This window comes from Salmo trutta, chromosome 7, assembly GCF_901001165.1.
Source record: "Salmo trutta chromosome 7, fSalTru1.1, whole genome shotgun sequence".
NCBI lineage: Eukaryota > Metazoa > Chordata > Actinopteri > Salmoniformes > Salmonidae > Salmo > Salmo trutta.
This window is the reverse complement of record NC_042963.1, coordinates 53,604,641-53,626,920: the sequence shown is the minus strand read 5'-3', so window position 1 is coordinate 53,626,920 and position 22,280 is coordinate 53,604,641. Positions and strand designations below refer to the sequence as shown.

The 22,280-nt window shown below is 46.6% G+C and overlaps 1 protein-coding gene across 1 annotated transcript in view; it reads left to right on the top strand.

Moving 5' to 3' along the window:
- The window catches only part of LOC115196637 (reelin), a 46,447-nt gene that overhangs the window by 17,954 nt on the left and 6,213 nt on the right, over positions 1-22,280 (top strand). Inside the window, exons 9-30 of the mRNA XM_029757483.1 lie at positions 1,388-1,538; positions 1,969-2,103; positions 2,305-2,428; positions 8,006-8,255; positions 8,502-8,670; positions 11,373-11,513; positions 11,936-12,113; positions 12,368-12,561; positions 13,432-13,688; positions 14,806-14,960; positions 15,221-15,435; positions 15,722-15,899; positions 16,094-16,269; positions 16,442-16,548; positions 17,009-17,251; positions 17,403-17,578; positions 17,855-17,928; positions 18,649-18,810; positions 19,718-19,875; positions 20,358-20,577; positions 21,105-21,302; positions 21,604-21,702. Of these exons, the coding sequence (XP_029613343.1) occupies positions 1,388-1,538; positions 1,969-2,103; positions 2,305-2,428; positions 8,006-8,255; positions 8,502-8,670; positions 11,373-11,513; positions 11,936-12,113; positions 12,368-12,561; positions 13,432-13,688; positions 14,806-14,960; positions 15,221-15,435; positions 15,722-15,899; positions 16,094-16,269; positions 16,442-16,548; positions 17,009-17,251; positions 17,403-17,578; positions 17,855-17,928; positions 18,649-18,810; positions 19,718-19,875; positions 20,358-20,577; positions 21,105-21,302; positions 21,604-21,702 (3,760 nt within the window). The remainder of the gene's footprint in view (positions 1-1,387; positions 1,539-1,968; positions 2,104-2,304; positions 2,429-8,005; positions 8,256-8,501; positions 8,671-11,372; positions 11,514-11,935; positions 12,114-12,367; positions 12,562-13,431; positions 13,689-14,805; positions 14,961-15,220; positions 15,436-15,721; positions 15,900-16,093; positions 16,270-16,441; positions 16,549-17,008; positions 17,252-17,402; positions 17,579-17,854; positions 17,929-18,648; positions 18,811-19,717; positions 19,876-20,357; positions 20,578-21,104; positions 21,303-21,603; positions 21,703-22,280) is intronic.

The following is a 22,280-nucleotide window of genomic DNA, read 5'->3' as shown; positions in this document are numbered from 1 at the left end:
ACCTTAACCCTAACCTTAACCCTAACCTTAACCCTAACCCCCCCACCCCCCTAACCTTAACCCTAACCTTAACCCTAACCTTAACCCTAACCTTAACCCTAACCCCCCCCTAATCTTGTCCCTAATCCTAATCCTGAGCCTAACCTTAACCCTAACCTTAACCCTAACCCTCCCCCCTAACCTTAACCCTAACCTTAACCCTAACCTTAACCCTAACCTTAAACCTAACCCCCCCACCCCCCTAACCTTAACCCTAACCTTAACCCTAACCTTCACCCTAACCTTCACCCTAACCTTAACCCTAACCCCCTAATCTTGTCCCTAATCCTAATCCTGAGCCTAACCTTAACCCTAACCTTAACCCTAACCTTAACCCTAACCTTAACCTTAACCTTAACCTTAACTAATCCCTTTGTATCTATTGGTTGAACATCCACTCCCTCAAAGGTTCAAGAAAACGCAGATGCCCACACAAACACAGAGGGAGTATGTGCCTGAGTGTGCATATATGTGTGTGTGTGTGTGTGTGTGTGTGTGTGTGTGTGTGTGTGTGTGTGTGTGTGTGTGTGTGTGTGTGTGTGTGTGTGTCATTGTGTGTCACCGTGTGTCAGAGTGTGTGTGTGTGTGTGTGTGTGTGTGTGTGTGTGTGTGTGTGTGTGTGTCAGACTGTGTGAGTAGTAGACTGTATTTGTGCTGTCCATACACAGTGTTTGAGTATTGAGAGGTTATCTTCAATACTCGCAGATCTGCACTTTGTCATTGACTGTAGTGGACTGCAGCTGACTGTTGAGAACAGATGGCTATTGTGATGAACATACTGTGTTGCTAGATTGTTGTGTATCTTTGTTTTGCTAGTCTGTTTTTCATCATCACCTGAACGTCTATTTAATCTGCTGGATTTATCTGTCATTTGTCTGTCATTATATATCGTGTTAGTAGTGTTTGCAGTGCATAAAATGTCAGGGTGCTAGTCCTAGCTTTATTACATTATCCAGGGTGCTACTGTAGTCCTAGCTTTATTACATTATCCAGGGTGCTACTGTAGTCCTAGCTTTATTACATTATCCAGGGTGCTACTGTAGTCCTAGCTTTATTACATTATCCAGGGTGCTACTGTAGTCCTAGCTTTATTACATTATCCAGGGTGCTACTGTAGTCCTAGATTTATTACATTATCTGGTGTGCTAGTACTAGCTTTATTACATTATCCAGGGTGCTACTGTAGTCCTAGCTTTACTACATTATCTAGTGTGCTAGTTCTAGCGTGTGTGTGTGTGCGTGTGTGTGTGTGTGGTGTGTGTGTGTGTGTGTGTGTGTGTGTGTGTGTGTGTGTGTGTGTGTGTGTGTGTGTGTGTGTGTGTGTGTGTTCCTGCATGTGTCTGTGTAGGAGGGGCGATGGATGCAGAGCGGTTCAGGCTGCTGAGTGGAGGGAAGCCGAGCAGGAAATGTGGCATCATGTCCAGTGGGAACCACCTGTTCTTCAGCGAGGATGGCCTGCGCATGCTGGTCACCAACGACATGGACCTATCCAATGCCAGGTACTGTGTGTGTGTGTGGTGTGTGTGTGTGTGTGTGTGTGTGTGTGTGTGTGTGTGTGTGTGTGTGTGTGTGTGTGTGTGTGTGTGTGTTGTGTGTGTGTGTGTGTGTGTGTGTTGTGTGTGTGTGTGTGTGTGTGTGTGTGTGTGTTTTAACAGATAGATGTGTTACTGTGTCCATCTAATGGTGAGGTGTGGTATCAGTTTATATCTAGTCCTATTGGAAAGCCTGGTCCTCACTTTCCAGTGGCATGGTCCTCACATTGATGGTAAAATGTGTGTGTAATCAAATTATACCAATCTGAAAACAAATGCACTTGTACACACACACATGCACACACACATACGCACATACACACATTCATATATATATATATATAACCTACAGGAAAATTTAGTATTTTTTATAAAAAATACTCCGTTTTTCCTGTAGGTTTGTTCAGTTCTTCCTGCGTCTGGGCTGTGGGAAGGCATCCCCAGACCCCCGTTCCCAACCCGTCCTGCTCCAGTTCTCTGTAGACGGAGGTCTGACCTGGGGCCTGCTGCAGGACTTCCTCTTCTCAAACAGGTTAGCGTAAATACATTTCTAACGGATTCACTTGTATGGCACCCTACACAGGCCCTCCATATGCTTTTGTCTGTTGATGTTTTTATGTCCTTTTAGGAGGGGTTCTTTTTTCAACGCAAGGCATTTTTACTGTGAAAATAAAATGCTACCTTAACTTATGTTATCTTATATCATCATCATCATCATCATATTCTCCAACAGCAGTAACCAGGCTCGCCTGGTTGCCCTGGAGATCCCTCTGCGTGCCCGTACCACCTCCACACGTCTCCGCTGGTGGCAGCCCTCTGAGAACGGACACTTCTATAGTCCATGGGTCATTGACCAGGTGAGACACCTTCCCTACATCGGCTAGTGTTTAAGAGCGTTGAGTCAGTAACCGAAAGGTCACTGGTTTGAATCCCTGATCTGACTTGGGGGGGTGTGCCCTTGAGCAACGAACTTAACCCAAATTGCTCCTTCAAGTTGCTCTGGATCAGAGCGTTTGCTGAATGTAAATGTAAAAATGTTTTTCCGTTCATCAATCTACTCATCCCTCCTGCCATCTTTATCTGACTCTGTAGTACCTTAGGGTGGTATACTCATAGTCTACATTACATTCCTCATATTGAGTTGCAAAGGCACCTAAATGTTTTGTCTTGCCCATTCACCCTCTGAATGGCACACGTAAGATGGCGCCGACAGATATGGCAGCTCAGCTTCCAGCTCCTAAGAAACTTTGTAGTATTTTTTTTTTGTGTGTTATTTCTTACATTATTAGCCTATAATTATTTTTGTGTTATTACATACAGATATCAGAGCGGTGGTAACTCATTATGACCAGGAATACGACTTTCCCGAATTGGATCCTTTGTTCCTATCCCCCCAGGGCAATTTAACTTATTCCAGAAGCTGCTCCAAAACACCACTGTAGGAGAAGAGGTATTCGAAGGGGAATTCTAGTCCGACTCAGGAGGCGTGCACACCATCCACCAATTCCAAGTATATTACTCGCTAATGTTCAGTCTAGGGATAATAAAGTAGACGAGCTCAGGGCGAGGATCTCCTTCCAGAGAGACATCAGGGATTGTAACATACTCTGTTTCAATGAAACATTGGCTCTCTCTGGATATACTAACCCCGTCCATACAGCCAGCTGGGTTCTCAGTACATTGCGTAAATAGGAATAAAGAACTCTCCGGCAAGAAGAAAGGCGGGGGTGTATGTTTCATGACTAAATACTCATGGTGTGATTGTGATAACATACAGAAACTCAAGTCCTTTTGTTCACCCGACTTAGAATACCTCACAATAAAATGCCAACCGTATTACCTCCCAAGGGAATTCTCTTCGGTTATAGTCACAGCCGTGAATATTCCACCTCAACCCAATACCACGACGGCCCTCAAAGAACGAAACTGGACTTTATGCATTTTGGAAACCACATATCCTGAGGCCGCATTTATAGTATCTGGTGATTTTAACAAAGCAAATTTGAAGAAAATGCTACCAAACTTCTACCAACACATTGACTTGTACAGTCATGGCCAAAAGTTTTGAGAATGACACAAATATTAATTTTCACAAAGTCTGCTGCTTCAGTTTGTATGATGTCAATTTGCATATACTCCAGAATGTTATGAAGAGTGATCAGATGAATTGCAATTAATTGCAAAGTCCCGCTTTGCCATGCAAATGAACTGAATCCGCCCAAAAAGCATTTCCACTGCATTTCAGCCCTGCCACAAAAGGACCGGCTAACATCATGTCAGTGATTCTCTCGTTAACACAGGTGTGAGTGTTGACGAGGACAAGGCTGGAGATCACTCTGTCATGCTGATTGAGTTCGAATAACAGACTGGAAGCTTCAAAAGGAGGGTGGTGCTCGGAATCATTGTTCTTCCTCTGTCAACCATGGTTACCTGCAAGGAAACATGTGCCGTTATCATTGCTTTGCACAAAAAGGGCTTCACAGGCAAGGATATTGCTGCCAGTAAGATTGCACCTAAATCAACCATTTATCGGATCATCAAGAACTTCAAGGAGAGCGGTTAAATTGTTGTGAAGAAGGCTTCAGAGCGCCAAAGAAAGTCCAGCAAGCGCCAGGACCGTCTCCTAAAGTTGATTCAGCTGCTGGATCGGGGCACCACCAGTACAGAGCTTAATCAGGAATGGCAGCAGGCAGGTGTGAGTGCATCTGCACGCACAGTGAGGCGAAGACTTTTGGAGGATGGCCTGGTGTCAAGAAGGGCAGCAAGGAAGCCACTTCTCTCCAGGAAAAATATCAGGGACAGATTGATATTCTGCAAAAGGTACAGGGATTGGACTGCTGAGGACTGGGGTAAAGTCATTTTCTCTGATGAATCCCCTTTCCGATTGTTTGGGGCATCCGGAAAAAAGCTTGTCCGGAGAAGACAAGGTGAGCGCTACCATCAGTCCTGTGTCATGCCAACACTAAAGTATCCTGAGACCATTCATGTGTGGGGTTGCTTCTCAGCCAAGGGAGTGGGCTCACTCACAATTTTGCCTAAGAACACAGCCATGAATAAAGAATGGTACCAACACATCCTCCAAGAGCAACTTCTCCCAACCATACAGGAACAGTTTGGTGATGAACAATGCCTTTTCCAGCATGATGGAGCACCTTGCCATAAGGCAAAGTGATAACTAGGTGGCTCGGGGAACAAAACATCAATATTTTGGGTCCATGGCCAGGAAACTCCCCAGGCCTTAATCCCATTGAGAACTTGTGGTCAATCCTCAAGAGGCGGGTGGACAAACAAAAACCCACAAATTCTGACAAACTCCAAGCACTGATTATGCAAGAATGGGCTGCCATCAGTCAGGATGTGGCCCAGAATTTAATTGACAGCATGCCGGGGCGGTTTGCAGAGGTCTTGAAAAAGAAGGGTCAGCACTACAAATATTGACTCTGCATCAACTTCATGTAATTGACAATAAAAGCCTTTGACACTTATGAAATGCTTGTAATTCTACTTCAGTATTCCATAGTAAGATCTGACAAAAATATCTAAAGACACTGAAGCAGCAAATTTTGTGGAAATTAATATTTGTGTCATTCTCAAAACTTTTGGCCACAACTTTAGTACTCGCGCTGGAAAAACATTGAACCACTGCTACTCAACTTTTCGAAATGCCTACAAGGCCCTCCCCGTCCTCCCTTTGTCAAATCTGATAATGACTAAAACAGGCAGAAACTAAAACAGGAAGTACCCGTGCTAAGGTCTACTCAACGATGGTCTGACTAATTGGAATCCATGCTTTAAGATTGTGTTGATCACACGGACTGGGATTTGTTCCGGGTAGCCTCTGAGAATAACATTGACAAATACATGGATACGGTGACTAAGTTCATCAGGAAGTGAATTGGAGATGTTGTACCACCTGTGAGTATTAAAACCTACCTTAACCAGAAACCGTGGATAGATGGCAGCATTCGCACAAAACTGAAAGCGCGACCCACCACATTTGACAATGGCAAGGTGACTGGGAATATGGTTGAATACAAACAGTCCAGTTATGCCCTTGTAAGGCAATATGTTTTTTATTTAACCTTTATATAACCTTTATATAAAGTCAGTTAAGAACAAATTCTTATTTACAATGATGGCCTACCCCGGCCAAACCCAGACGACGCTGGGCCAATTGTGCGCCGCCGTATGGAACTCCCAAAATCGGCCGGATGTGATGCAGCCTGGATTCGACCCAGGGACTGCAGTGACACCTCTTGCACTGAAATGCAGTGCCTTAGACCACTGCGGCACTCAGGAGCAGAGACAAAGGGGAGTCGCAGTTCAACTGCTCAGACACGTGACGTACGTGGCAAGGTCTACAGACAATCACAGACTACAAAGGGAAAACCAGCCAACCAGGACACCGACATCTTGCTTCCGGACAAGCTAAACACCTTCTTCGCCCGCTTTGAGGATAACACAGTGCCACTGACTCGGCCCGCTACCAAGGACTGTGGGCTCTCCTTCTCTGTGGTATTAAGTGTGTTAACTCTCGCAGGGTTGCCGGCCCAGACGGCATCCCTAGCCGCGTCCTCAGAGCATGTGCAGTCCAGCTGGCTGGAGTGTTTGCGAACATATTCAAACTCTCCCTATCCCAGTCTACTGTCCTCACTTGCTTCAAGATGTCCACCGTTGTTCCTGTACCCAAGAAAGCAAAGGTAACTGAACTAAATGACTATTGCCCTGTAGCACTCACTTCTGTCATCATGAAGTTCTCTACCTTACCTGACACCATAGACCAACTTCAATTTGCTAACCGGCCCAATAGATCCACAGACGATGCAATCACCATTGCACTGCACACTGCCCTATCCCATCTGGACAGGGATAGGGCAGTGTGAACACCTATTTAAGAATGCTGTTCATTGACTATAGCTCAGCATTCAACACCATAGTACCTTCCAAGCTCATCATTAAGCTTGGGGCGCTGGGTCTGAATACCCCCCCCCCCCCCCCCCCTTTTGCAACTGGGTCCTGGACTTCCTGACGGGCCACCCCCAGGTGGTGAAGGTAGAAAACAATACCTCCGCTTCGCTGATCCTCAATACAGGGGCCCCACAAGGGTGCGTGCTTAGCCCCCTCCTGTACTCTCTGTTCACCCATGACTGCGTGGCCACGAAAGCCTCCAGCTCAATCAGACGACAACAGTAGTTGGCCTTATTACCAACAATGACGAAACAGCCTACACGGAGGAGGTGAGGGCCCTGGGAGACTGGTGCCAGGAAAATAACCTCTCACTCAACGTCAACAAAACAAAAGAGATGATCATGGACTTCAGGAAACAGCAGAGGGAGCACTCCCCTATCTACATCGACGGGACCGCAGTGGAGCAGGTGGAAAACTTCAAGTTCCTGGGCGTACACATCACTGACGATCTGAAATGGTCCACCCACACAGACAGTGTGGTGAAGAAGGCCAACAGCGCCTCTTCAACCTCAGGAGGCTGAAGAAATTAGGCTTGGCCCCTAAAACCCTCACAAACTCCAGAGGGTGATGCGATCTGCCCAACGCATCACCGGGGACAAACTACCTGCCCTCCAGGACACCTACAGCACCCGATGTCACAGGAAGGTTCAAAAAGATCATCAAGGACAACAACCACTGGAGCCATGGCCTGTTCACCCCGTTATCATCCAGAAGGCGAGGTCAGTACAGGTGAATCAAAGCTGGGACCGAGAGACTGAAAAACAGCTTCTATCTCAAGGCCATCAGACTGTTAAATAGCCATCCCTAGCCGGCTTCCACCCGGTTACGCAACCCTGCACCTCAGAGGCTGCTGCTCCATATACATAGACATGGAATCACTGGCCACTTTAACAATGGAACACTAGTCACTTTAATAATGTTTACATACTGTTTACATACTGTTTACATACTGTTTACATACTGTTTTACTCATATGGATATACTGTATTCTATTCTACGTTATTTCCGTCAATGCCACTCCGACATTGCTCAATCTAATATGTACGTATATATTTCTTAATTCCATTCTTTTACTTTTAGATGTGTGTGTATTGTTGTGAATTGTTAGATACTACTGCACTGTTTGAGCTAGGAACACAAGCATTTCACTACACCCGCAATAACATCTGCTAAATATGTGTATGTGACCATTACAATTTTATTTCGATTTTGACATACACAATCCATGTCGCAATTGTCTAAAGGCTTAAAAATCATTCTCTAACCTGCCTCCTCCCCTTCATTTACACGGATTGAAGTGGATTTAACAGGTGACATCAAAAAGGGATCATAGCTTTCACCTGGATTCACCTGGTCAGTCTACGTCATGGAAAGAATGTTTTGTACAGTCAGTGTATATATCGGCCAATCAGTATACAGCATCCTGCCTGTATGTCTGGAACGTACGTCTCTCTTTCCTCTACCAGCTGGTGGTGGGTGGCAGTGCCAGTGGCTGGGGACCTCTGGAGGATGACTTCTCCTCTATGGATGGTCGTTCCTGGCTGCTCCACCCCGGGGGTACCCGTATGCCCGTGTGTGGTTCTGACGGGGCGGCCTTCGCCTTTATAGAGAAGTCCAACACGCGCTACGCTGTCACCACAGACATCAGCCTGGGACAGGATGCATTCATACAGTTTGACTTCTCCGCTTCCTGCTCTGTCACCAACTCCTGCTACGGTGAGCCACTAGGGAGAGGAATGGACATAAGAGGTTGTCAGTGGGGTTGGTAGTGGTAATTATGCCATAGGTTCACCGAAAAAAGGTTATAAGGTGTAATGAAATGATACCTTTCATTGACTATGATTGATTTGTCCATGTAGTATTGAATACATGGGCTATGCTAGGTAAACATGAATTTACAATAAATACTGATGTCTTGTGTTTCTCTGTGTGTCTTTCTTTGTCTTCTCTTGTCCATCACAGCCATTGAACTAGAGTATTCTCTGGACCTGGGTCTGAGCTGGCAGCCTCTGGTGAGAGACTGTCTCCCCACCAGCCCAGACTGCTCCTCCTACACCTTACAGAGACTGCTGGTAGCAGACACCTACAACAAGTGGGGCCGAGTCACTCTGCCAATCCCCACCTATGCCAGGTCAGTTACATGTTGATGGACTGCCAATCCCCACCTATGCCAGGTCAGTTACATGTTGTTGGACTGCCAATCCCCAACTATACCAGGTCAGTTACATGTTGTTGGACTGCCAATCCCCAACTATGCCAGGTCAGTTACATGTTGTTGGACTGCCAATCCCCAACTATACCAGGTCAGTTACATGTTGTTGGACTGCCAATCCCCAACTATACCAGGTCAGTTACATGTTGATAGTTTATTTAGTAAATATTTTCATAACTCTACTTTCTTAAAACTGCGTTGTTGGTTAAGGGTTTGTAAGTAAACATTTCATGGTAAGGTCTACACCTGTTCTATTCCGGGGCAATATCATTAATATGGCAAAAGTCATGGCAAAATGTGAAGAATTGCAGGAAAGTAGCTTTAAAACTGATAATATTTCTCTCCACGATATGACAAAATGGGTAGAATTTAACATCTCTAGGGTAGGTGGGACGAAATCAACCCGCACTATTCAACAGCCAGTGACACATCAGAGCGCCAAATTTAAAACCACAAAATGTCATAATTCAAAGTTCTCAAACATAGGACTATTTTACACCATTTGAAAGATAAGACTCTCGTTAATCTAACCACACAGTCCGATTTCAAAAAGGCTTTACAGCGAAAGCAAAACATTAGATTATGTTAGGAGAGTACATAGTCAGAAATAACCACACAGCCATTTTTCAAGCAAGCATATATGTCACAAAAAACTAAAACACAACTAAATGCAGCACTAACCTTTGATGATCTTCATCAGATGACACTCCTAGGACATTATGTTATACAATACATGCATGTTTTGTTCAGTCAAGTTCATATTTATATCAAAAACCAGCTTTTTACATTAGCATGTGATGTTCAGAACTAGCAACTAGCATACACACCGCAAACTTCCAGTGAATTTACTTAATTACTCACGATTAACGTTCACAAAATACATAACAATTAATTTAAGAATTATAGATACAGAACTCCTTTATGCAATCACAGTGTCAGATTTTAAAATAGCTTTTCGGCGAAAGCACATTTTGCAATATTCTGAGTAGATAGCCCGGCCATCACGGCTAGCTAATTTGACACCCACCAAACTCAGACTTACTATAAGAAAAATTGGATTATCTTTGCTGTTCTTCGTCAGAATGCACTCCCAGGACTTCTACTTCAACAACAAATGTTGTTTTGATTCGAAATAATCCATAGTTATATTGAAATAGCTCTGTTTTGTTCATGCGTTCAGGTCACTATCCGAAGGGTGACGCGCGAGCGCATTTCGTGACAAAGAAATTCCAAATATTCCATTACCGTATTTCGAAGCATGTCAAACGCTGTTTAAAATCAATTTTTATGTGATTTTTCTCGTAAAATAGCGATAATTTTCCAACCGGGCGACGTTGTATTCATTCAAAGACTGAAAGAACAAAATGGAGAATTCACATGAATGCGCATCTCCAGTGTCACTGTCCCCAGGCAGGCCAGTAACAAACTCTGCTGCTGTTCTTTACCCAGAGACTGCAGACATCTCATTACACTTTCTGGCGCCTTCTGAGAGCCAATGGAAGCCTTAGAAAACGTCACGTTACAGCACAGATGCTGTATTTTCGATAGAGAGGCTACAGAAGGACTATAAATTGTCAGACATGGCACTTCCTGTATGGAATCTTCTCAGGTTTTGGCCTGCCATATGAGTTCTGTTATACTCACAGACACCATTTAAACAGCTTTAGAAACTTTAGAGTGTTTTCTATCCAAATCTACTAATTATATGCATATTCTAGTTTCTGGGCAGGAGTAGTAACCAAATTAAATCGGGTACGTTTTTTATCCGGCCGTGAAAATACTGCCCCCTAGACCCAACAGGTTAAAGAATTAGCTTTAAAAAGACAAATAATTCTCTCCGCCCCATGGCAAAATGTGTAGAATTGCAGGAAATGTACTGTGTGTCAAACACACTAACACAGTCCTCTGCCCTTCTACACACAATAACACAGTCCTGTGCCCTTCTATACACACTGACACACAGTCCTGTGCCCTGCTATACACACTGACACACAGTCATGTGCCCTGCTATACACACTAACACAGTCCTGTGCCCTGCTATGCACACTAACACAGTCCTGTGCCCTTCTAAACACACTAACACAGTCCTGTGCCCTTCTAAACACACTAACACAGTCCTGTGCCCTTCTAAACACACTAACACAGTCCTGTGCCCTGCTATACACACTAACACAGTCCTATGCCCTTCTAAACACACTAACACAGTCCTGTGCCCTTCTAAACACACTAACACAGTCCTGTGCCCTGCTATACACACTAACACAGTCCTGTGCCCTGCTATACACACTGACACACAGTCCTATGCCCTTCTAAACACACTAACACAGTCCTGTGCCCTTCTAAACACACTAACACAGTCCTGTGCCCTTCTAAACACACTAACACAGTCCTGTGCCCTGCTATACACACTAACACAGTCCTATGCCCTTCTAAACACACTAACACAGTCCTGTGCCCTTCTATACACACTAACACAGTCCTGTGCCCTGCTATACACACTGACACACAGTCCTGTGCCCTGCTATACACACTGACACATCTAGTCCTGTATAGGGCAACTGGAAGACACAGACACCAGAGTGCATGGTAACATTCACACACACTCTCTGGTGTGTCTGCAGGTCTCCAGCCACGCGGTTCCGCTGGTTCCAGCAGGCTCCGTTTGACAAGCAGCAGACCTGGGCTCTGGACAACCTTTACATCGGAGACGGCTGTCCTGACATGTGCTCTGGACACGGACGCTGCCAGCAGAGCTCCTGTGTGTGAGTGACCGTACCCACCAGTAGGGTTGCAAAATTACAGAAACGTTTCCAAAGTTTAGGGTTTTTTACAAAATCCTGATTGGAGGATTCCTAGTTCCTACCAGAGTTATCGCACATCATCCCAGAGGTATTATACACTCCACACATCATCCCAGAGGTATTATACACTCCACACATCATCCCAGAGGTATTATACACTCCACACATCATCCCAGAGGTATTATACACTCCACACATCATCCCAGAGGTATTATACACTCCACACATCATCCCAGAGGTATTATACACTCCACACATCATCCCAGAGGTATTATACACTCCACACATCATCCTTTTTATTCTAGCACTCTGGAACTTACTATCGCCTCAACTATTTGAATCATTATAATGTGAATTTAGGATAATATCCCCTCCCCATGTAGGTGTGATCCAGAGTGGAGAGGGGAGTACTGTGATGAGCCTGTGGCCCCTCTGCCCTCCCAGCTAAAGGACAGCTTCAGCCGAACCCCCTCTCTCAGCCACTGGCACCTGGTGACCGGCGCAAAACTCAGTACTGTGTGTGGGGCAGTGGCATCTGGTGCTGCACTGCACTTCAGTGGGGTAACTGGCTGTCTGTCTTGTCGATCTATCGATCTATCAGTCTATCACCAGAATTTAAATTGGACCCGAAACCTGATCTGTTCGTATCTCTTCATCTAACCTGTTTTTCTTTCTTACTTCTTTGATGTGTTCTTGTCTGTCTGTCTCTGTCTCTGTCTCTGTCTCTGTCTCTGTCTGTGTCTCTGTCTCTGTCTCTCTCTCTTCTCTCTCTCTTCTCTCGCTCTCTCTCGCTCTCTCTCTCTGTCTGTCTGCAGAGTTGTAGTCGTCAGCTGGTGACGGTGGATCTGAACCTGACCAACGCAGAGTTCATCCAGTTTTACTTCATGTACGGCTGTATGATCCCACCTAGCAACCGTAACCAGGGCGTGCTGCTGGAGTTCAGCCTGAACGGAGGCATCAACTGGAATCTGCTGACAGAGATCTTCTATGACCTGTACAGCAAGCCTGGGTAAGTGTTCTACATCAAACCTACTGTACTATATATATATGTATACAAGCCTGGGTAAGTGTTCTACATCAAACCTCCTGTACTGTATATACATATATATATATATCTATATATATATATATATATATTTATATATATATATATATATATATATACAAGCCTGGGTAAGTGTTCTACATCAAACCTATTGTACTATATATATGTATACAAGCCTGGGTAAGTGTTCTACATCAAACCTCCTGTACTGTATATACATATATATATATATATACAAGCCTGGGTAAGTGTTCTACATCAAACCTACTGTACTATATATATATATATACAAGCCTGGGTAAGTGTTCTACATCAAACCTCCTGTACTGTATATATATATATATATATATATATATATATATATATATATATATTTATATATATATATATTTATATATATATATATATATATATATATATATATATATATACAAGCCTGGGTAAGTGTTCTACATCAAACCTCCTGTACTATATATATATATATATATACGGTTGGAAGTGTAACAGACTGGTTCATTGTCCTGTCCCGACCTGGGTTCCAACCAGGAACCCTCTGCACAACAACACTTCATACTCACTGACCCCAACAACAACAAAAAGTCCTAGGAGGAGGTTCAAGAAGGACTGTTTACGGAAACGTCTACGAATCTAACTGGGACTCTGCTTTCTCCTTCCTAGGTCTTTCACATCAGATGTTTCAGTCCTAACCTGTGTGTGTGTGTGTGTGTGTGTGTGTGTGTGTGTGTGTGTGTGTGTGTGTGTGTGTGTGTGTGTGTGTGTGTGTGTGTGTGTGTGTGTGTGTGTGTGTGTGTGTGTGTGTGTGTGTGTGTCTAGATTTGTCAATGTGCTGCTACCCCCAGCAGCACGTCAGGAAGGGGTGCGAGTCCGCTGGTGGCAGCCGACACACGATGGAGCGGACCACAGCGACTGGGCGCTGGACAACGTTCTGATTGCCGGCTCTGACCCGCGGGCTCAGATAACTGACACATTCGGAGGGGTGGCGCTGCCCAACCACGAGAGAGCTCCCGCTGATGGTACACCCACAGGCAGGATAGGACTCCTCAGTGAGGGAGAGGAAGAGAGCACCTCAGGTATATTACACAGGGGATCTGGACAAGGCCACCACACACACCGCCACAAGTACACATCACAACCACAGGTACACACAACTACAGGTACACACAACTACAGGTACACACAACTACAGGTACACACACAACTACAGGTACACACACAACCACAGGTACACACACAACTACAGGTACACACACAACTACAGGTACACACACAACTACAGGTACACACACTACAAGTACACACACAACCACAGGTACACACAACCACAGGTACACACAACTACAGGTACACACACAACTACAGGTACACACAACCACAGGTACACACAACTATAGGTACACACACAACTACAGGTACACACACTACAGGTACACACACAACCACAGGTACACACAACCACAGGTACACACACAACTACAGGTACACACACAGCCACAGGTACACACAACTCTAGGTACACACACAACTACAGGTACACACACAACCACAGGTACACACACAACTACAGGTACACACACAACCACAGGTACACACACAACTACAGGTACACACACAGCCACAGGTACACACACAACTACAGGTACACACACAACTACAGGTACACACAACCACAGGTGTCCTTCTAATAAGCAAAGACCACGTCAAATACAACTGCTTTAGGAGAAAACTATTATACAGGATCTGTAACTGTACAAAGTCAACAGAAAAATACATTAAATTTTTTATATTTAGTAATTCTCTCCCCCTTATTCTCTCCCTTTTTCTACCTCTCCCCGCTCTCTCGCTCTCTCTCTCCCTCTTCCCTCACTCTCTCTCCCTCTTCCTCTCCCCTATCCCTCCTCCCTTTCCCTCCCTCTCCCCTATCACTCCCCCTCTCCCCTCACTCACTCTCCCTCCCCCCTCTCCCTTCCCCATCTCTCTCCACTCACTCTCCCTCCCCCCTCTCCCTTCCCCATCTCTCTCCACTCACTCTCTCTCCCTCTTCCTCCCCCACCTGCTCCCCTATCCCTCTATCTCCCTCTTCCTCTCCCCTATCACTCCCCCTCTCCCCTCACTCACTCTTCCTCCCCCCTCTCCCTTCCCCATCTCTCTCCCTCCCTCATCTCTCTCCCTCCCTCTCTCCCCTTCCAGTGAGTGACCATTGGCTGTTCAGTGAGGACTGTACTGTACAGAGATTCTGTAGTTCTCCAGACGGTGTGATGGTGTGTGGTAGCGATGACGGGAGAGAGGTGTATGCTGTCACGCACGACATCATACCTGACAAAGACTGGGTCATGCAGTTCAAGGTAAGACTGTGTCCGTTTGTGTGCAGTGATTTAATTAGGTGCACACGGGGCCTCTTGTAATATATTGAACACTTGTTCCCGTCACCTAAAATGAGTAATGTCACCTTTTGTTATTCTGCAATGGCTTAGATCTATGTGTTTCTCTGTTAACAGATAGCAGCCATCTTTGTTTGGTGTGTGTGCATACAGAGACCATTAACATATGTGTCCATTGAGGTTACAATAACGGCGTATGTATGAATCCCTGTGTGTCTTTACAGATAGCAGTGGGCTGCAGTGTTCCAGAGCGCCAGGCAGAGCGCCAGGTCCATGTCCAGTACTCTGTGGACTTCGGTGTGTCCTGGAGGTATCTGGTGCTCCAGTGTCTCCCTGCGGACCCTCGCTGTGGAGGACAGGTCTCCCAGCCCAGCGTCTTCTTCCCTGCCCAGGGCTGGAAAAGGGCCGTCTACCCTCTACCGGACAGCCTGGCAGACACGTGAGTGACACGCCTGACACATACAATAAACACACGTATGTAAGCAAGCATGGACACACACGCGGACACGTACACACACACACACACACACACACACACAATCAACCTGGCTGGCACCCTAGGGAAGACCATTTAAAGGTCTTGGTGATCTTGATCTTTATGGGGGGGGGGGTCCTGTTATATCAGCAGCACTTGGGGGGGGGGTCCTGTTTTATCTGCAGCACTTTGGGGGGGGGGGGTCCTACATTGGTTCTGAAACTATATTCTGTGTTGTTATGTTCTGCAGCGCGGTCCGTTTCCGGTTTTACCAGCAGCACTCGGACACCCAGTGGGCTGTGGAGAACTTCTACATCGGGCCGGCCTGTGACGGCCACTGCGGGGGACATGGAGACTGTCTAGATCAGAGGTGTCTCTGTGACCCTGGCTTCACTGGACCCAACTGCTACGCCAGCACTTCTCTCAAGGTATCAATCAGTTCATCAATCTTTATTTATTTACTACATTTTCATACAAGTTGTTCCTATCCGGCTCAAAGGACCATGTCTTTTGTACACTCCATGCCTCTTAACTCTTGGGTGTGTGTAACAAAGTGTTGGGAAAAGAGAAGAAGACACATTCCATTTCTGTGGACAATAAAGTATCTATTCTATTCTTATAGGCGTCTCTGAAGGAGCGTTTTGACTGGGAAGGGGCCCCAGGTCCTCAGTGGCAGGTCCTGGAAGGGGGCCATCCCTGTACTGACTGTGGGGTGCTGGTGGAGGGGACAGCCCTGTACTTTGGAGGGGCAGATGCCAGACAAGCCGTCACCACTGACCTGGACCTCCGCGGAGCCAAGTTAGTAACTCTATTGTTTGTCTTCCCAGGGTTCGGTCATACAATTTGTATATAGTCATTTTTCTGTCAATTCAGGCTTTTAAGATTCCATTTCAGTGTGTGTATGTGTCTCGTTTGGAGGACACAACACAAATGTAATCTTCCTCTTATTTCTCTTCTTCTTCCTCTTCAGGTTTGTAGAATACTGGGCCAGGATTGGCAGTGAAGACAACATGACCATGTGCCATCGTCCAACCTGTCGTAAAGAGGGAGTGCTGCTGGACTACTCCACAGATGGAGGTATGAAACAACATAAACAGATAGACATTTAGAAACAAATCCACGCAGCTCCATCAGCACGGGAATCCTAACGATTGACCTGATGGAAAGCCAGCAGGGGAATCCTAACGATTAACCTAATGGAAAACCAGCAGGGGAATCCTAATGATTAACCTGATGGAAAACCAGCAGGGGAATCCTAATGATTAACCTGATGGAAAACCAGCAGGGGAATCCTAACGATTAACCTGATGGAAAACCAGCAACAATTAACCTGATGGAAAACCAGCAGGGGAATCCTAACGATTAACCTAATGTCCCTCCATCCATCCATCCATCCATCCATCCATCCATCCATCCATCCATTCATCCCTCCCTCCCTCCCTCCCTCCCTCCATCCCTCCCTCCCTCCCTCCCTCCCTCCATCCATCCCTCCCTCCCTCCATCCCTCCCCCCCTCCCTCCCTCCCTCCCTCCCCCAGGTGTGTCCTGGACCCTGCTCCATGAGATGGACTATCTGAAGTATGTGTCTGTGAGGCGTGATTACATCGTGATACCAGAGGGGGCGTTATCTAATGCTACACGGTTGCGGTGGTGGCAGCCCTTCCACGTCTCCTCCGGTCTGGCGACATCCGGGCCGGAGCGCGCTCAGTGGGCCGTCGACAACATCCTGGTGGGAGGGTCTGACATCAACCCCTCCGCCTTGCTCGACAACTTCGATGACGGTAAACAGATTGTGCTGTATCACCTTCGGAAAGGAATGGGAGTCTCTTTCTAGGTTGTTATATGCCCTTCGACAAATTTAAAAAAAAGACAATGGACAACCAACTATTCTTTCTTCTCTTTTTCGTACCCCCCCGTCTCTCTCTCTCTCAGAGGGTGTGTCACATGAGGAGAGCTGGAGCTTCTATCCCAACGCGGTGCGTACAGCAGGCTTCTGTGGGAACCCCTCTTTCCACCTCTACTGGCCCAATAAGAAACAGGACAAAACACACAACATTCTGGCCACCCGCGAGCTCATCGTACAGCCTGGGTACATCCTACAGTTTAAGGTATAACCTCTCATCATTTACAGCTTGGCACCATCCTACAGTCTTACATAATTAACATCAACAATAATAGAGGTCCAAGAATCAATCCCTGTGGAACACCATATTTAATCTCAAGAGGGGCTCCTTTGACAAGGATAGAATGAATTTTGGGTTTTAGATAGCTGCTGCAAACCTCTTAGCATTTACAACATGGCTACAACACAGAGTTTAAGGTAACTGTTACTGTTATCATTTCTTGTATCTCCTAAGTCATACTCTCCTCTGTCTTCTGTGTAGATTGTGGTTGGTTGTGAGGCAGACAGCTGTGAAGACCACCATTCTGTCCTGCTGCAGTACAGGAAGGATGCCAGGTGAGAGAGAAAGAGATATAGATATTCTTATCTATGCTGCTAATGTAGTGTTCCGATGCGCTAGCTAAATGCCTTCCTCACACAGTACACAGCCAGGGTTTGGGTCAATTCAGGGGAGAATGACTGCCCCCTCTCTCATTGATGCCAGGAAGTTCAAGGCAGCCGGTATTGCATTGCATTGTTAACAGAAAACAGAATCCCATATTACAGTAAAGGGGAAAATGGCAATCTATGTGTAAACAAATACACATTTTGAAGACAATCATGGTACCAATAATTACTTCTAATTCACCAGATATCCTTTTATATTTAATAAGGATAATTTAGTAGCCTGCAGTACCTCGGTCGGCCTTCAACTTGAGATAATCAATGAGAGGGGGCAGCACTGAGCTAGCCTGCAAAGCCACTTCCCGAAGTAGCTCAAACTGCAGATGTAATGTCTACATACATTTTCCACAAGACACAATCTTAACAAACTTCTTGGGTTCCAAATGTGCTATTGAGTCTTCACAAAGATAAAGGGTGTCACGTGACCGATGGCTTTGTCCATTCGTATATACAGTCATTGGGTCAAATCCATTTCAATTCAGTCAATTCAGGAAGTAAACTGAAATTCTAAATACAAAATGTTCCTCATTAAAAAGTAATTGACCACAACCCTTCTTTCTCCTCCCTCTTTCTCTCTCTCTCCCCCTCCATCCTCCCTTTCTCCCTGTCCAGGTCTGACTCATGGCAGCTGGTTCAATTAGAGTGTATTCCCTCCTCTGTGAACAACGTGGGCTGTTCTCCCTTCATGTTCCATGAGTCCACCATCTACAGTCCAGTCAACAGCTCCAGCTGGACCAGGGTCACTGTTCAGCTGCCTGACCACGTCTCCTCAGGGTAGGGCCGCTGTGTGTTTCTGACCACGTCTCCTCAGGGTAGGACCGCTGTGTGTATCTGACCACGTCTCCTCAGGGTAGGGCCGCTGTGTGTTTCTGACCACGTCATCTCAGGGTAGGGCCGCTGTGTGTTTCTGACCACGTCTCCTCAGGGTAGGACCGCTGTGTGTATCTGACTACGTCTCCTCAGGGTAGTCCCGCTGTGTGTTTCTGACCATGTCTCCTCAGGGTAGGGCCGCTGTGTGTTTCTGACCATGTCTCCTCAGGGTAGGGCCGCTGTGTGTTTCTGACCACGTCTCCTCAGGGTAGGACCGCTGTGTGTATCTGACCACGTCTCCTCAGGGTAGGACCGCTGTGTGTTCCTGACCACGTCCCCTCAGGGTAGGACCGCTGTGTGTTTCTGACCACGTCTCCTCAGGGTAGTCCCGCTGTGTGTTTCTGACCACGTCTCCTCAGGGTAGGACCGCTGTGTGTTTCTGACCACGTCTCCTCAGGGTAGTCCCGCTGTGTGTTTCTGACCACGTCTCCTCAGGGTAGTCCCGCTGTGTGTTTCTGACCACGTCTCCTCAGGGTAGGACCGCTGTGTGTTTCTGACCACGTCTCCTCAGGGTAGTCCCGCTGTGTGTTTCTGACCACGTCTCCTCAGGGTAGTCCCGCTGTGTGTTTCTGACCACGTCTCCTCAGGGTAGTCCCGCTGTGTGTTTCTGACCACGTCTCCTCAGGGTAGTCTCGCTGTAACCAGAAGGCTGCTGGTTTCAGATCATGCGTTTAGAACTTAACTCGTACACCGCCCCAGAAGCCCTGAGACTGGATGCTGTCATTCGGGGTGTTGATAGTCACTCCCTGACTCTATGATAAAGCAAGTCCTATACGTTTTGTCTCCTCTCCTCCCGTCTCCTCCCCTGCAGAGCCACGCAGTTCCGTTGGATCCAGAAGGAGGGTGCTGGCGAGCGTCATGGCTGGGGGGTGGACCATGTCTACATCGGGGAGGCATGTCCTGGGATGTGTAGTGGTCATGGTTACTGTACCAGCGGGGTGGTCTGCATCTGTGATGAGGGACACCATGGTGGGTAACTGATAAGACTATGACACTAACACAAAGACTACAACCTCTAACACAAAGACTACAACCTCTAACACAAAGACTACAAACTCTAACACAAAGACTGCAACACTAACACAAAGACTACAACACTAACACAAAGACTACAACACTAACACAAAGACTACAACCTCTAACACAAAGACTACAACACTGACACAAAGACTACAACCTCTAACACAAAGACTACAACCTCTAACACAAAGACTACAACCTCTAACACAAAGACTACAACCTCTAACACAAAGACTACAATCTCTAACACAAAGACTACAACCTCTAACACAAATCACTCTTGTAATCCTAACCTGATGGCCTTACCTTCTAGCCCTCTGAGTCTGGTTTCACTCAGTCTGCTGTCTTTCTTTACAGAGAGTTCTTATTGACAATTGATTGATTGATTGAAATCTAGAATACATATTGGTTCTCCTGCCTCCATCTCCCAGGTGATGACTGCTCTCTGTCCAGCAGTGACCTACCTAGCTCCATAAAGGATAACTTTGAGTCAGGCACCGTGTCAGAGGAGAGCTGGCAACTCATCCAAGGGGGCGGGGTGGGTAGTGGGTGTGGCCAGCTCTCTCCCCACGCCCACGGAGACTCGCTCTACTTCAACGGCTGTAAGATAAGGCAGGCGGTCACCAAGCCTCTGGACCTGACACGAGCCAGGTATGGACTGGACAATGAGTTGTACTGTACTAGCCTAGCCTAGCCTAGCCAAGCCCACAGTCTATCCAACTACTGAAGGTACAGTGAGAGAAGTTTGTTATACAGTACAGTTCCTGTAAGACAAGGCCTGCGGTCACATAACCTGTTGACGTCACACGAGCCATGTACTAGTGGACATTGGACCATACTAGCGTAGCCTAGCCTAGCATAGCTTGTCCTAGCCTTGCCCACACAAGACCATCTAGCGTAGCCTAGCATAGCTTGTCCTAGCCTAGCCTAGCATAGCTTGTCCTAGCCCACTACTGAGGCCATTGAGATCAATATACAGTAGGACTAAAATGGAAAACTTGGAGGCTAAACTTGTAGGACCTAGTCCATCTAAAAATACCAAGGTATTCTTACCAGAACTCTCTCTCTCCCTCCCTCTTTCTCTCTCTCCTTCGCCCCCCCACCTCCCCCTCTCTCTCATCCTTCTCTCCCCTTTCACTCTTCCTCGCTCTCTCTCTCTCTCCCCCTCTCTCCTACAGTAAGATCATGTTCGTGCTGCAGATAGGCAGTGTGTCCCAGACAGACAGTTGTAACACAGCCCTGGACCAGGCTGACACAGTGGACAGGGCAGTTCTGCTGCAGTACACGGTCAATAACGGAGTCAGCTGGCACGTTATCGCCCAACACCAGCCCAAAGACTTCATCAAGGCCCAGAGGGTTTCATACAACATCCCACTGTGAGTGAACACAACACTAACACACGCTCACGCACGCACACACACACACACACACACACACACACACACACACACACACACACACACACACACACACACACACACACACTAAACTAAAGAGTGTGCTAGTCTTCATTCCAGTCCAGGGCTAACACATCTGACTAGTTAATCCAGTGTTTCCATGAACAACCTGTTACTTTCCAGCAGCAAGGTTGATGTCCACTAGTCTAAAAACACCTACTGACACGCTAACTGCCTACTCTTGACCTCTGACCTCCTGTCCTCCTGTCGCCTGCCCCAGAGAGGCGAGAGTTAAAGGGGTGGAGCTGCGGTGGTGGCAGCCACGTCACGACGGAGCGGGACATGACCAGTGGGCGCTGGACCACGTGGAAGTAGTACTGTGAGTATCTCCGACCAACCTGGTACCCCTGGTCCCTAGAGAACCTAGAGAACCTCAGTCTGAGAACCTAGAGAACATAGAGAACCTCAGTCTGAGAACCTAGAGAACCTAGAGAACCTCAGTCTGAGAACCTAGAGAACCTCAGTCTGAGAACCTAGAGAACCTCAGTCTGAGAACCTAGAGAACCTCAGTCTGAGAACCTAGAGAACCTAGAGAACCTCAGTCTGAGAACCTAGAGAACCTAGAGAACCTCAGTCTGAGAACCTAGAGAACCTCAGTCTTCCCTACCTCGGCCCCAAAAACACCCGCCTCTCTCCACATAAACTGACAAACACACACACACACACACACACACACACACACACACACACTTGCTCAACAGCAAGGAGGAAGGTTACACCCTCACACACATGCACCCTCACAGTGTGTGCTCAACAGACAGGAAGGAAAAATAAAGACAGGATGTTGTGACCAAGACGGTTTCCCACAAAGTGCTGGTCAGTGACTTCACAGTGACTTTGGTCTATTTGAACATTGTGTGAGACCACCTAATGCATACACAAAGCTTGTCACACACC